This window comes from Lepisosteus platostomus, chromosome 3 (assembly GCF_059453375.1).
Source record: "Lepisosteus platostomus isolate fLepPlt1 chromosome 3, fLepPlt1.hap1, whole genome shotgun sequence".
Taxonomy (NCBI): domain Eukaryota; kingdom Metazoa; phylum Chordata; class Actinopteri; order Semionotiformes; family Lepisosteidae; genus Lepisosteus; species Lepisosteus platostomus.
Window position 1 is genome coordinate 48462342 of NC_142613.1, and position 16002 is coordinate 48478343.

The window sequence follows — 16002 nt, forward strand, 5'->3', positions numbered from 1 at the left end:
TAAGTGTCATGTGATTATTTTATTTTAAGGCATTTGTGAGTTTTGGGACATTCTGTTCAAGAGGAAGCCTATATTATAGCCTGTATTGGCAGTATGAGCACATAGATTTTATTATGCACTGAAGCAAATACAAAATATGTAAGTGTGTCAGGATCCCACATTCTCTAATGTAGCCCCTTAGTAGGCACATAACTACTCGTCTAAGCCCCATGTATGCAGGCTCCTCTCTCCTCTCTGACCTCCTCTTGGGTATGGTCCACTGGCATCCAAGCACTCATTAGCCCGTACCAGCTGGTGACCAGTATGAAGATTATTATTCCCTATTTGGACTGTGTATACAATATTTCAGCCTTCTGCTTATATGTGAAACATGCTAAGATTCTGTAGCAGATGCATTTACCCATTGACATTGTCCATATACATGAATATATATTAGCAAGGGTTTCTCTTACACTGAACAGCAACACCAATCAGGGAACTAAGGATACATCATACTCCACACACATGTTGTCTCGAACTTTTAAACTTGTTTTTTCCTATAGCATGGTATACAGAGGGAAAGGCCTGGTCTGCTACATTGTCACAGTACATTAGAGTCCGCAGGAATCATAGGACATATCACCCGCTAAGCCATTCACACTACTCTGGACAGGATGTGTAACGCCAAGGGAATATCCATCCATTTTCACTATTTCAATATTCATAAAAACATTTTCAATAACTGCTTATTCCAGTACAGGGTGGCAGATGAGCTGCAGTTTTCACTGGCAGACAATGTGTCACGAACAGTTCTTTCAGGGCCCTATGCAGACAACACGATCCGGAGGGAAGTGAGGAATAAATGAGGAAAGAGGCATGTTAGGGGCTGGAAGGAAAACAGGGGGGCGTGTCCATGGTGCACTAGTGTTCAGGGGAGGTGTGGCTGAGGTGAACAGTCCAAGGGAGTCCGATGCAAATCCAAGAATGAAGTGGAAGTCCAAAGCAGGGTAATCCATCCTGACAGACACACAGAAGAATTAAAAATCCGGAGCGGGATCCGGTGGAGGGTCGGGGGAATAAAAGGGGGTAACGGGACCAGATGCTCCCTGATCCCGGACCCAGATGGTCTGGACGCCGTAGTGAAGCCTATGCCGTCGAGCTGCTCCTGGACTAGAAGGTAGGCGGGCTTCCGGGCGTCCATGTTCCAAAGCTGAGCCCCGATAGGCAGGAACGTCTAGTTTATATAACACAGGGGCTGGAACTGGAGACAGGTGCTGGAGATAAATGAAAACAAGGTAGGGCTGAAGCGTCCTTAAGAGGAGGGGTTTACGATCGTGACACAATGGGCACAAGGCAGGATACACTCTGGACAGGAAGACAGATCATCACAGGAAAGGAACATACATTTACTTACACACACATTTTGGGGACAATTAGATATGACGAGTAATCTATATAGCATCATTTTGGGCTGCAGCCTAGACTGGAATCAGATCTAGGGCCCTAGAGCTGTGAGGGTGCAATGCAAATCAGTGTGCCAACTCTATTCTATAAGCGTCTCATCTGGGGGTGTACAGTTTATTCTGGTAGAGTATTTGATATGAGTTAGGTGGCCTATCACTAACATACATGGATTTGTGCAGAGACTTCATTTACCATTTACACTTTGTCTTCTTCTGAAAAAAATATGCTATGAAAGGTATTATGCAGAACTTGAAAGATTTCTCTTATATTGTTTGAGCTACCCAATCTATGCAGATTGATTACAATGAAAAATGGGATAAAATGAGTGATTCTTTAATTTTTAAGGTGTAAAAAGCTTGTTCAAAGAAGTAAACATTACCTGAGCCAACTGATCATTTTTAAAAGAAAAGTAAAATCCAGTCAGATTATCAGTATCTCAATTAATACCTACATGCGTGACAAACAAACACTTACAAGATCAAAGCTTCAGGAAGCGTTACATTTTACTTGCACCCTGAAAGCTTTACCTTTCATAAAAGGAAAAAAAAGATTCTCTAAAGGCCCTTTGCAGAATGCTTTGCAGAGCGTTTGTTGTGGCAGTTGAGTGCACAAAAGAATTCCACAATTTTCAGTCTTTGTTAGAAGAGATGCTTTTTATGAGCATCATGTAAATGGAGTGTGAAACTCTTCCTTTGAACTAATTGTCACTGAAATGCTTTTTCAAAGGGTGCCTTTGTCTAAATAAATGTATTACTCTGAGAAATAGAAATGGGCTCAGTCCTTAATGCACCCTCTTCCCTAAAGGTAAGGTGGTTTTGTAGTTCATATGAATCCAAGTGAATAGATTCTATGGAGTCATCTTTTCTTAATGACGACACTGTGAAGTGATTACCTCCAACTAAGCCAAAGTAAACTAAAGGCAACATGTGACAGCTGTTTTTACTGTCCTTCTATTTTGCTTGTTAATATACTGTACTTGTGGTCAAATTGATAGTGTCCAAATACAGAACAAAATCCACAATATTTTTTTATTCTAATTCTAATTCTTATTAACAAACACAGCAACATCTTGCATTTGAGATTCATCCATCATCACAATATCAAGATTTCAACTTCACAGTATATCCCATCAGACTTGTCTGTTAGGAGAATTTAGCCCACGTCTTCCACGACAAAACACAAACATTAGTCATGCGTATTGCAAACCAAATCCAAAGATATACTGTAGTAGTTCAGGTGGGTAGCTGCGTTAGCATGTGTAAGCTGCAAAGGAACAAGTAATAGGTTTATTCCATGCTGAAAAGAGAAAAAAGAAAACACAACGTTTTGGCCCATGCCAAAAGGCAATTGAACTACACCTTTTTCACTCTAGTATATTTTGGAATAATTCAACTCTCTTTCTGGACACAAGAAAGATAAACCTGCTGTTTTCCTTGAAGATCCATAGAAACAGCAGGGGAAAAGCTGGTAGAAGTGATTCCTGGTTGTGAATAAGCAGCCCCACCGAGAACACCGAATTAATGTTTCAGGGAAGAAAGAGAAATGATATAATTTCGAAAGAGACCTCCCTGTCACAAATAAGGGACAAAACAAAATCTATTCATCCGTTTTCTAACTGCTTCTTCCAGTTCAGGGTTGCAGGGGAGCAAGGAGTTCAAGGCAAGGTGCACCTTCGCTGGGATATTAGTCCATCACAGGGCGGACACACACACTCACATCAGGGCCATTTTTCTCAGAAGCCAATTAGCAGCCTGCCAGTATGGTTTTGTAGTGTGGGATGAAACCCACACAAACACAGGGTGAACATAAAAACTCCACACAGACAGCACCCCAGCTCTGGGATTGAACCCAGGGCCTAGCTGTTCAAGGCAGCAATGCTAACCACTCCACCACTGTGCTGCTTGAAAAGGCAATTGAAAAGGGAAATGGTGTTCTTTTGATTATAAAATACAAAATTAAGACATAGAATGTAAACAAAAGTAGTAAACTTTAGCTTATTCTGTATGTTTTGTTTTTGTATTGTATATGCATGTGTTTTTGGTAAGGTCAAAGGCATGCACATATTAAGGTGTGCACCTTCATTTACTGTATATAAAAAGAATTGGCCCGCTGCCTTTACGTAGAAGACCAGGCTATAGAGCATTGAAAGTTATTTCTCCTTCTTCTGAGTTAAGCTTTTAAGGACTTCTTTGTCTCAATGTCTGTGTGTTCTCTCTTGTTTATTGAAGGTAAAGTGGGTGAAACGCCAGAGAGCCCATTACAGAGACAAGCGTGCAGCAATCCCAAGTCTGGATGACAGGACTCGTCATGGTGTGTACCATAATTTCACTAGCACAATCCATCACAGAGCTGTCAGGAAGTAAAGTGCTTAGTAAGCACTGCATTGTGGCTATCAGGATGCTTCATGAAACAGTAATTAATTGGAGGCTGTATTACTTTCTGTTTAGGGAGATGAATCAAAGCAGTGTGTTTATACCTGAATAGAGGTTGTGTATTAGTATTGTTTCTACATGTACTGAAAGTGTGTCTTGTATCTTCTCCTCTGATATTCCTCTGTGCCTTTAATGATGATCATACACATCAGTAAACAAAGATAATCACCTGAACAGCAATATTTTTCATTTTTAAGATGAGGGGGCTTACATATGTTTTCTTTGTTAACAATTAAAAAGAAATCCCACCACAAATATCTATGCAAATATGATTTGTTACTTTCATGCAGCTATGAAAAAAAGCACCACTGGTTGCTGGGCTCACGTAGTGCTGCAGATCTGTTCTTTCACACAGAATTCGATGGAACGTGCTTTCTGTGGAGGAATTACAGCAGCTCAGAGTTAATACAGCCAGTAAAACAGTCTGATTTCAACTCTTTCATCTGCAAACTGTGAGTCTGTCTACTGTGGGAATACCAAAAGCAACTACTGTATTTCATTTTGATTTTTATTAGAAATATCTAACAACTGCTATATCCAGCTCTGCCATATTTTTAAAAACAGGCTGTCATCTGACATAAGATAAATACTTCTAAAGGTATTTATGCAAACTGCTTTTCTATTCATATTTGATTATTCTTTTTCCCCATTTTAATTTGTTTCCCATTTATTATCCCAGCTTCATGTATGGAATTATTATACTTAACTGGTCTTTTTATGTTTCTGTATGAAGAATAGACATGAGAATTTTGTTTTGTTCAGCCTAAAAGCAGCTTTAGCCATGCGTACTGGGTGACATCTGTGGTTGCTGATGTCATTTGTAGATGCACGGCAAATGCAAAAACAAAACAAATATCAAAACAGATTCGGGAAGCACGTAGCGCAAGATGATACAGGGTAATTCCTCGCTCAATAAAATGACTCCTATTGTTATTCAGTAGGTTTTTCAACAATATCTTTATACAGTATTGATGTCATACAGTTATATATGCATGTTATTTCTAACTATAACTGATTATAAAACTCAAATGTTAGAACAAGGTGAAAACTTGAATACACTACAGAAAATCCATCTGTGTTGATTTGACTGGGAGGCTTTTTTCCTGTCTCATTTCTCTTGGTGTCTGAGCTCTATTCAAAATGACTACACCTGTGAAGGCACCCAGAATCATCTCAGTGTTTGCAGTGTTGACAAAACGTTTCAGGACCACCACATAGATTCACCATTGTTCACAAAAATCTTCTAAGCTATTTCAGAGTTTATTTTATATGGAATTGCTATCCACACGTATTGCAGTCAGGAAGCAAACAGTAAGCACTCACTCATGTTGCTGTTTCCTACAGTATGTACAGGTGAAGCCTGCTTTAAGAAACATGTAGAAAAAACACAGATGCTTTCTCAAAATAAAAAAGATTATTTGCTTAAAAGCAAAATGTCTCACAAAGTGTAGATGGGAAAGAGCTCAATGTTAGCCAAAACATGAAACATTAATATTAAAGGAATACATTTAGTAATGTGAATTTTTATTTTTGTTGCAATATTTGGAACAAAAACATCTCACTTTGAAGATAGGCTAAGGCATGTTGTGCTATTTTATGAGCTGGTTTCAAATGCTTTGCATGCAAAATAATACAAAAAATAAGTGTAAATTGAGAGTAAAATGTTAGGGGGCATTTAGAAAACAACAATTTTCAGCCATACTGTATATTGAAACAAATTGTACTTATACAGATTTTTTCCTGCATAAACAAATGTGCTAAATACATCTGTAAATATACATTATACTGTATGTAACTTCAAGTTCTAACATTCTCATGTCAGTCCTTCTGGTTGATGAATACAGTATGGCAATGATACAGCTGACAGTGCTCAAGGCTTAGTATGTGGAGGCAGAATCCTTCGCTTTTACAGGCAGCTGTGAGTAGAAGTGTAGCTGTGTGTAATGAGTAATTGCTGGGTGAGCACCAGCCCTTCCCATTTGCATACCTATCCTACGTATTTAAATTAGCCATGCTCTCTTCACTGGTCATTTCACTACACTCTTCATTCTTCTTTCTTCGTGCATAAGAACCTTTCTCTTCAACATACGCTGCTTAAAATTAAAGAGTTCGTTCCTTGAAGGTATAAATTATTCAACTAAAATAATTATGTTGAGCACAGATTCCATATATAAATACATTTCATTTAAGGGGTCCTAGTGCAGTTTTTCACACACAGTCAAGATTAGATATTGTGGTATTATGTTCTTTCTTTCAACTCTCTGAATCTACAACACTGTGAAAGATAATTTTGCACAGATTAGACAACTTTAAGTACACAAGATGGAAAATGAGAAGAAGCCTTCAATACAGCCCTTTAAAGCAGAGACAAAACAGGGATAGAATGAGATACAGCATTTATTGCTTGCAATAGAATCATATCAGCTAAACAAAATATTGAATACATCTAATGGTCTAAAATGTTTAAAGTTGTTATGAAGCTCTCACAGGCAGACACAAGAGATACGATTAAAAAAAACATTCAGTTCCCTTTGAAAAAAGAAATAAAATAAAAGTGGAACAAAAACTTCTATTTTTTTTTCAATCTTTGTGTTTTTAACCACTTAAGAAGTATAGCTTCTGGACCAGCATAAAGGTTTGATAAAACTTTCTGTTTTGTACCTCTTAAAATCCTTAAGCTCTTAAAAGCTGGGTGAAGCAGCTTGTAACACTTTTTTCTGTCTTTTACATGCAATATGTTACTAGTACACTGTTTTCTTATGCAGAATAATTAGCTTTATAAAAGAAAAACAGGATAAATGGATAAACAGCGTTGTTTGCATTAAAGCCTAATATCACAGCTCCTGAAGAACAGCTACTTGAATGACTTTAGAATTATTACAGGTAAAACAATTTTGATCGAAGAGTTTTTTGTTTTCCTGTTATTGTTTTTATGCGGGGTTACAGTGTAACAGAACAATATGTCTAGCTGCATCTGTATGTAGCATTTTGGCATTTCCATCACTGGCAAATCAAATGTGTAAAACAGGTTATGGTTGTTACATATTACTAACAAATTACTACACAAAATGAAACGATTTCATGAGGAGTACAATAATCAGATGCTTTGTGAATAGTTATTTGGTATTTAAGTATAATATGTTTTAACCAACCCCTCTTGGCTGAAGGGTAGCCTCCTAGCCATAGGACGAGGAGGTTTGAACTCCTATTTAGAGAGAGGTGTTAACCAAGAGGTTGTAGTGGGATGGATGCAACAAAAATGCAAAAAGACGTGTATGCAAGAGAGATATATAGTGAAAGTCAATAATTGTGATTTGAAACAGCTGGCAGAATTGGCTATGTCTTTCATTATCCCTCCTAGACTTCAGTTAAGAACTTCCCTTTCATGAGGAATAATGACACCAAAAGCCAGATGGTTTATGCCGTTTTGGCTTAAGCAGCTTGGGGTGATCTCCTAGCCGTGGGAGGAGGAGGCAGGAAACCCCAAAAAGAAACAAGTTAACCCCCAAAACCATCAATATAGAAAGAGATACAGAAGGAACACAGGGGCACAGTAAGGAAATGCGGACATTGTGCTTAAAAGAGAAAGCAGACTGATCTGGAGGTACTGTAGGATGCCAGACAGCCCCGGAGCCCAAGACATGGCATCAGAAGCAGCAAGGGCAGAGGTGAACACTTGGCATAGTGGCAGGAGATAAAAGCTGTAGGACACCTGCTGATGCCTATTAATTGAGCCGAAAACAGGATACCGGACAGACCTGGACTGAGGAGATGGTATGCAAAGCAGCAGAGGGCGAGAGGGAGAATCCTGGGATTGAAGGCACCATAGATGTTGCGTTTGGTCAGCAGATGAGAGTGCAGGTGAAATAAATATGTGTGCAAGAGTTATAAATAATGAGTCAGTGATGAGATTGGTGAAATTGGCTTTGTCTGTTATCTCCACCAAGCTTGAGTTACAAACTTCCATGTAGAAAGACTATAAGCCTTTTGTGAGCTTGCATAAACTTTAGCTTAACATTTCTCTATCCTGTGAACATTTCTAGCACTCTGTAGTGACCATTTAAGCATTGAAAGTAATAATTTATATTTAAAAATGTCTTAATCTAATATAAGATGCTAATGAAAGGTATTAGATGTGCATATTTGATATGCTGTGAAACTCAACCCATTGGTTTCACAGATCCTAAACATGACTAATCTTGGACTATATTGTATTAATTTAGAAAATCTTACTTAGGATAGGTACTAACTGGGGTCTGTAAAATCAGTTTTGAAAGTTTATTTTCTCAGTGGTTATTTTCATCCGGTCTGGTATTAGAATACCATTTCAACTTGAGGTCTTACTTGCTATCTTAACCAGGGGATCACATGTTGTCCTGGTGTTCTGGGTGATTCTACCCTGTTTGTAATGGGTACCAATCTTTATATTGACATTTACAGTATGTGATTTCCCAACACTTGCGTTGAGGAATCGGTCCCTATTTCAATATGGAAAACACAGTTTCTTTTCATTCTGGACTCCATGTATCGAACACTGGGATGAAACCTGATCCTTAGGAAGTATTAAACAAGGTTTTTATTTTAAAAACAGACAGTTTGTGTTGAGATGTATTCTATATTTGTCACTAAATATACAATGTAATCAGTGAACACATAACTCGTTTACTAATCTTTGGGTTAAAAATTAAAACACCAACCATCATTTTTCCAACAAAGGAAAAGGACACTCTTTGCTTGAGCTCTATAACACAGATATTGCTGGTTTATTTTTTTAATACTATGCTTTTCTCTTTTCTTGTAAATGCAAAAAATGTTCATACTAGTTTTTGTATTGATTTTGCTGCTCTTTAAAACATGAATATACTACCTGGTAATTGAAGTTATCCTGGTGATGAGTGTAAATGAAATGCAAATTTTATTATTTCCATTAGAAATTCAAACAAACATACAGTAAGAATACAAGAAAGAGTTTTCACACAAAAGGAGACCATTTAATCCATTTAGCCCATTTGCTAGTAGCCGATTGATCTTATCTCATCCAGCTATTTATTGAAAAAAATAAGTGCATCAACTTCAAAAACATGGATGGGTAGAATGTTCCACACCTCCACAACCCTTTGTGTAAAAAACTGTTCTCAATCTTAAAACCTTTTCCCCACAGTTGCCACTAAGGATCTGTGATCTGTGTTACACTTGATGGTGAATTGATGGTTTGAATTTCTGACAAAATTGGTATAGTAATTTTTGGCTACCAAGAATCAGTCCGAACAAAAATTGATAAATGTCCACAGATTTGAAGAAAACACTTTAGAATTCTATTAATAACATGATCAAATGTGCCAAAAAAAACAATCAAAGAGAGTATTATTATAAGAGTGGGTTACAAGAGATGTAGGTAACAATACAGGCTTAAAATACATTCACTGTAACACTCGGGTTACTGTAGTATATCTAGTAAATAACCAGTCTCATATTAACGGCAAGACAAGTAAATTATCAGTGAAGTGAATTAATCTTGATTTACATTTAATAATAGCTGAATTCAGGTGCGTAGAAATGTCAGCATTGAAAAGTTCTCTTTTTTGTAGAGGATGTCTTTGGTAAATTCTAGTATAAATATGGTTATTCAGTCCAGCAGTTGCTTTTTAGTAGTAAGTTGGACAGCAGTGGTCAGACTCTTGTGAGTAGTTTGGAGTCAAGTTGCCAGGGTTCTGCAGAGCACAGCAAATTGTTTAGGCTGTAGCTTTTAAGTGGCATAATCAGGTGTAGTGGGCATCACCACATGGCACATTCATCATTGGTGGATCACTCTGGCCCTGTCAGTGGATTTAGGACAGGTGGCCTTGAGGAGGCAGACTGAGAGGTGCTGATGTGGATGCTGCATCATTGAATTTACAGTGTCCCAGTTTGTTTGGAGAGTGAAGACTTCCTGCTTATCAGAATCCTATTTCACCAACATGCAGAATAACTTGAGTCAAAGCAGTTAAGAAGCTCCAGGTTACTTTCAGTTCAAGGCAAGAGAAAGATTATTATTATAATCTTCCTGAAGACTTAATTCTAAGCATATTCATAGCATTGCTGTGTCAGACTGTTGATTCTGAAGAAGTCTTCTGAGACTTTGTGAATGCTTTGAGGATTTTGAATACTTGAACCATCTCCTCTTGTAGTCCTCTGTGGTCAAGATCAGTTTAGTTTGTCAGTGTAGGATATTATACCAAATCCGGGAATGCATTTGGGTTGCTATTCTCTGGGCTGATTCCAGACGGGCATGATCATTTTGTTACATGGTTATCAAAATTGAACACAGTATTCTAAATGAGGTCTTACTAGTGCATTGTATAGTTTAACATAATACACCTTGATTTACATTCGGTTTTTTTCTAATGCATATATCATAACTTTCATTTTGACATTTATATTGCTTCCCCACATTGACTAGAAGATGTAAATAATATGTCGGCATATACACAAACAATTTTTTTTCATAGGGAGCCTATGGGGGGTTCAGTTTTTCTTATTGTATACTCTATACTTTGCCTTTGCTACCTGCATATAAAACCTTGCATTTCTCTATCTTAAATAGGGCAAATAGTGCTGAAAACAGCCCCATTCTTGCACTGCATCTTTCTTTCTAAATGTAAAAGCTGTCCATTAATTTTATAAAGTAATTACAAAACAATAAAGTTGTGTATTGGTTTTCTTGGATTATGTGTTCATTTTTCATTGTTTGCAACATTTAGTATAATGAAAGAGTGGTGTAAAGTTCACAAATGTTAGAAATAACAGTTTCTATTGTGTTATTACTTATTACTTGAGGTTAGACATGAGACAAAGGAACACTCAAAATAATTTAAAAACTGATAATTTTACAAAATAAATAAAAATGTTTAGTATCCCAAAATGAATGGATACATTCCCTATTATTCTCTTTAGGATCTAATTTCAACTTCAACTCTTGCCTTGTTTCAAGACCTGCTGCATCCAACAATTCCCTTATGTTCACACCTGCCAGCTTTACTGCTGCAAATAAGTCTGAGCCAGCTTCCAGAAGAATTTGGGAGCTCCCTTCAGTTTGGTCCTGGCTGTGGACCTAACTAACATGACAAAAAATATGGAAAGTTAAAATATGTAAATATTTACTAGAACATTCTAAAAACATAAAATAATAGATAATCTCATTACATATAATTATCTACAAAGTTTAACATTCTGCAGAAAATATGTAAACAAATAAACTATTCCCTACATACACCAACATTTATGTTAATCTGTCTTGTAGTCAGTATAAATGAATTCTGGAACAGAAAATGCCAGTGTAACACAAAAAATTGTGTTTTCAAATTACTATTACGAACCCCAGCCAATATGGGTATAATAGTTGTAGCACTGTGTTACAACCAGGGCTATCCATTAAAATGTATGGTTGTGAATGAATTTGTTCTGTGAAATTTGATTTGATCTGGGAAATTAAGTGAATACAGATGATAACGAAAGAAAAGAGGCAGACCTTAAAGAGGCAGAATTTAGAGTTATTAACACTTCCTTGTCGAAAGGCTGAATGAAAGAATTAGTGCTTTATATTTGATGTTGTGTGGTGGGTTCCTTTGTCTGCCGTACATCTATGCAGTTCATTTATTTCGGTGACATTTTTAATTTTGTGTTTGTGCTTCAGATGATTTTGTGTAACTGTAATGATTATTTCTTTGGTGAGTGGAGTGATAAAGATGAAGGTGCCTGATGAAGTTTTTCTAGCTCATTTGCCTTCTTTGCCCTGCAGAGCTGGGAGAGAGGCAACGTGAGATCCCCAGTGAGATCTACAATGTCATTAACTCTGAAGAAGGACTCGAAGACCCATTGGTGTTTAATGACCCATACTGGCCAATGCAGTGGGAGCTGGTAGGTTTGTCACAGTGCGATGCTAGCCCTTTAAAGTTACCACGGTGGAGTTCATATTCTATTAAACAATAAAACATACTCATCATTTTAACTGTTTCCAGACCACATTAAGTTGTGCATTATGTAACAGAAAGCACTCTTTCTCCTAGTAATGCTTTTTAAAAAGAATACATTTAATTAAAATTTAATGGGGAGGTATGTACATATGCTTATACTGTATGTGCATTTCTTCTGCTACTTGTACAAAAGTTTCATTTATTCTCTTTTATTCTCACTGCTGAACAGCTTCTGAGTTGGTATTTATATATTGCGTTTTGGTATTTAACAAATAGAAAATATTATCCTTTCTATATTTTACAATTGTTCATATTTTAGTTCTGGTACAAAATAGGATAAAAAATAAAAACATTTAGAAAAATAAATGTTAAAAAGTAATTTCTTCAAAAATGACTTTGGTATTTATGTTTTCATGCATAGGATGCATTATAGTCATTTTAACATTTCAAAGGGGCACAGATACATGCTCTTAAATCACTAATGATATTTCTAAAACACTAAGAGTTAGTGGCACTGAGCTTCAGTCAGAATTGCTGTGTGAAGAGAGAGTGCTGAGAATAGTCATAATTCCCTTGATGAGATTTTAGGATCTATAGGGGGCAATGCAACCTCATTAGTGGAAATGCATGTTGTGTGTTTTTCGTTTCCCTGTAATAATATTCGGATAAAAGTAGTGCCATTAAACATAAAAACAATGAGATTGTTCATTTAGCAATCTAACTGAATGGTATAATGAAAACTCATAGGTGGGAAAGTATTTAAGGTCAGTAAACCTTAAATTTGCTCTGTAACCTGGAGCACTGTGGCTACATCACTCCCATTGTTTATTTTCATGATTGATTCTGACCTGGAAATGATGTTTTATGAGTGCACTGCTATGTAAATATTTTGTGTGCTTTATTCATTTGAAAATAAGAAAGGTTAGAAACAGGAGGAAGTCATTTAACTTCACAGATGATGAAAACATTTTCCCTGACACTCCCTTTGCTTTGAGCATGATTCTTTAGAATAGACTGTGTCCATGATCATACCACTCATAGCAAATACCACTGAGTAGCAAACACGGTGAATCTGTCATATTGACCTTATACATGAAGTGTGGAGTGCAGACCTTTTTAAACATGATTCTCATTTTTATACACAGAAAACATACACATCATTGAGAATCAGGTGAATACCCTAGCATTTTATATAATTGGTATGTACTGTATGTGTCTGCTACTCATGAAAGGTAGGGGATATTCAATTAACATTGCAAAAGCCAACAATTCACAAATGTGTATGAAAGGATTCAATGGATTAAAGTAAAGAGACATAACATGGATGATGGTTAAACATTTAATTTGCTTTACGAGGTTCAAATTGTTTGCACGGGGTAAAAAAAGTCATAACAGAAGTAATGGTTTGTGCTCTGTTGGTATAGACCAGGGCTCGGTAACCTTTCTGAAGGGGAAGGAAAGAGTTAGATCATGCACTTGTTTTTATGGGTTTGCATGCCATTAATACTTTTTTAATGTAAATAATTGCCCAACTTATATTTTGCTTTAAAAATTCAATTAAAATCAAATAATTTCTAAAATTATTAAATTAATATGCACGTCTTGCAGTATAGAGTGTGGTCCTTGTCCTTGTCCTTGCTTTCCCTTGCTGAGTTCTCCAGTCTCAGGCTCATAGCTTGACATATTAAGCAGCACACAAGCCTCTGAGGGTTCACTTGTTAACCCTCTACAGGAGGAATGAAGAACTGATTTCATGTGTGAAAATACATGCCATTTTCTTCAAAACGTTCAAAATGTTCAAAATGTCCAAAAACAGTTGAATTTCACTGTCAGGGACTTCACTCCTGATAGAGAGACAGCGACACTATGATCATTTTCATGTGTGCTTTGCAGATCGTTCGAACTGTAATTCAGTTAGCTGCATTTCAAAATCCTCAATACCCATGCACTGAAACACTGAAAAACTGAAAAATATAATGTCTCTGGTATCAATTCTTTTTGACTTAATCTAATCAGATTGATTTAATCAGAAAAGAAAACATCAGGCCAGGATGATGGAAATCCTGAAATCTGACAGAAAATTCCGATGCCAATTCTCGCATGTACACTATACTGTATATTCAACAACACAGATTGTTTTTGAAAGTCTTTAAGATGTTGAAAACAGCGTAATAATAAGGCGTCAATGTTCTGAGTAAAAATGGCGCATTTTGCAAGAAATACCCTTTTAGGTTTTGAAAAGGCACATGAGATTTTGATCTGCACCCTGCTGATGGAGGTTGAATTCAGCCATAAACATGCTGATGTCCGCAACCCAATTTTCACAGTGCAGTTCAGGGTAGTTTTGACCTTTTTCTGACAAAAAGATCTTGCATCAAGATAGTCTGCAAAGCGAGCCAAAACCTGCCTACGACTTCACCAACAAACATACAGTAGCTGTGAAGTGGAATGTCCTTGTACGCACTTGTCCATTTCCTGAAGCAGAGTTTGAAACTGTTATGGCAGGTAGAGCAAAAAGAGAATTAACTTTTTTCACCACTGTAGTCATCAGACTATTGAGCCTGTAATTCATAATTTCCTGATGAATAATACAATAATGTTTTTCTGTGCAGTGACCAATGTGATCTGCAGTGATTTTTAAGAAAACCCTCCTGTTTTATGACCATAGCAGGGGCCAAGTCAGTCATCAAAGAAAATATTTTCTTAATGTCAATTCCTCTTTCCTCCAAATGATTAATAAACACCGTAACTTTATATTCCCCAGCAGCATGGTTGAAGCAGTCTCAGATTTGCACCATGCTGGCAGCTTCTCATAAGTTATAACATAGGCTGTTATGGCCTGTACTCCTAATTCCTGTATTTAATGAATTACTCTAGTGATCAGCTCTTAGTCTTGACAGCAGTGCATCTAGTACTGTATGTCCACTTTACAGCATTACAGTGACATTTCTGTTTCATTTGAATTGTGACCATAACTCACTTTTCGTGAGTCGTTCGATTGTGTGAATGTGTGGCATTCCAGTACAATTGTCTGTCGATAACGTAGGTAAAGGCATGTTCTCTGTTCTTGGCCATACAGAGGATTTGTTTCTTGTGCCGCTTCCTCTAAGAAGTCAGGAAAGCATGGTTTCCATTTACAGAGAACATTTACATGAGAGAATCTCACCTGGAAACTCATGCTTGTTAAGTGACAACTTGTTTGAGTGAAACTGTTAAAGCACAGTGTAAAGGTGGTGTAATAAAGCTGTGATTTGGAGGTGCCTCATACTTGTTATATTTTGATAACTAACTGCTCTTCCCAAAATTATTTTTCAGCTGTCTCTGGTGTTGGAATGGCATGGCATTAATCCAACTAGTTTGTCACATTATACTGTACATTAGTAGTAGTAATCCAACTAGTTTGTCACATTATACATTAACTGAAGGCAAATAAATAACCCTGTGGTGCAAACACCTATCCCATGCAGAAAATTTTCATCATGGCTGAAAATCGATAGAGATTGGAGATATCAATCAGACACCTTCCCAAGCTACAAGCTCTTTAACACTTTAAAATTAAATATAGGTTTCCATGCAATGTATCAGTGTGGATTTGCTGTACTTTGTTTGTTCACAAGCCTGTTTCCCGATCTTCTCTCTCAGATGGAAGCCCCCCCACTGAAAAGTCAGAAGCATCCTACTGAGCAAATCATTACATTAATCCTGAAAATTGCTTCTCGAGTTAGAACCAAAATCGAGAGGATCTATCTGTCTGAGGCCTTTGATGACTAGGGTTGACATCCCTTGTATGTCTGTCTGCATATATTTTTGAGATATGGAGATTTATATTCTCCACACTGTGCTGTTATTGTCTTGAGTTTATACATGAACGTCAGCACATATTTTGAAAAGATCCTGATGTTGGTTTATAATCTCTGTGTCTGTACTTTTAGCACTTCCCTACTCTTCCAGCTGACAAATGTAACTCTTTTATATTCTGCAGGATGCAACCTTTTAGATAGCAGAACCATATTTTATTACTTAATATTATTCATGGACATGGTCACTGACAAAGTGGTCGTGTGTCAGTGTCTGTGTGTGCATGTGTGTGCGCCCACATCCACATGGGGAGAGAGTTAAGGTAGCACTGATCCTGCGTCTGTCATTTGAGATCATCTGAAATTCGATGGTGATTT

The 16002-nt window shown here is 36.9% G+C and overlaps 1 protein-coding gene across 2 annotated transcripts in view; it reads left to right on the plus strand.

Moving 5' to 3' along the window:
- LOC148674999 (PC3-like endoprotease variant B) overlaps positions 1-16002 on the plus strand; it is a 351357-nt gene that overhangs the window by 94848 nt on the left and 240507 nt on the right. For both annotated transcript variants that reach the window (XM_088625869.1, XM_088625870.1), the window contains exons 4-5: positions 3672-3753; positions 11653-11771. In XM_088625869.1, the coding sequence (XP_088481995.1) occupies positions 3672-3753; positions 11653-11771 (201 nt within the window). The remainder of the gene's footprint in view (positions 1-3671; positions 3754-11652; positions 11772-16002) is intronic.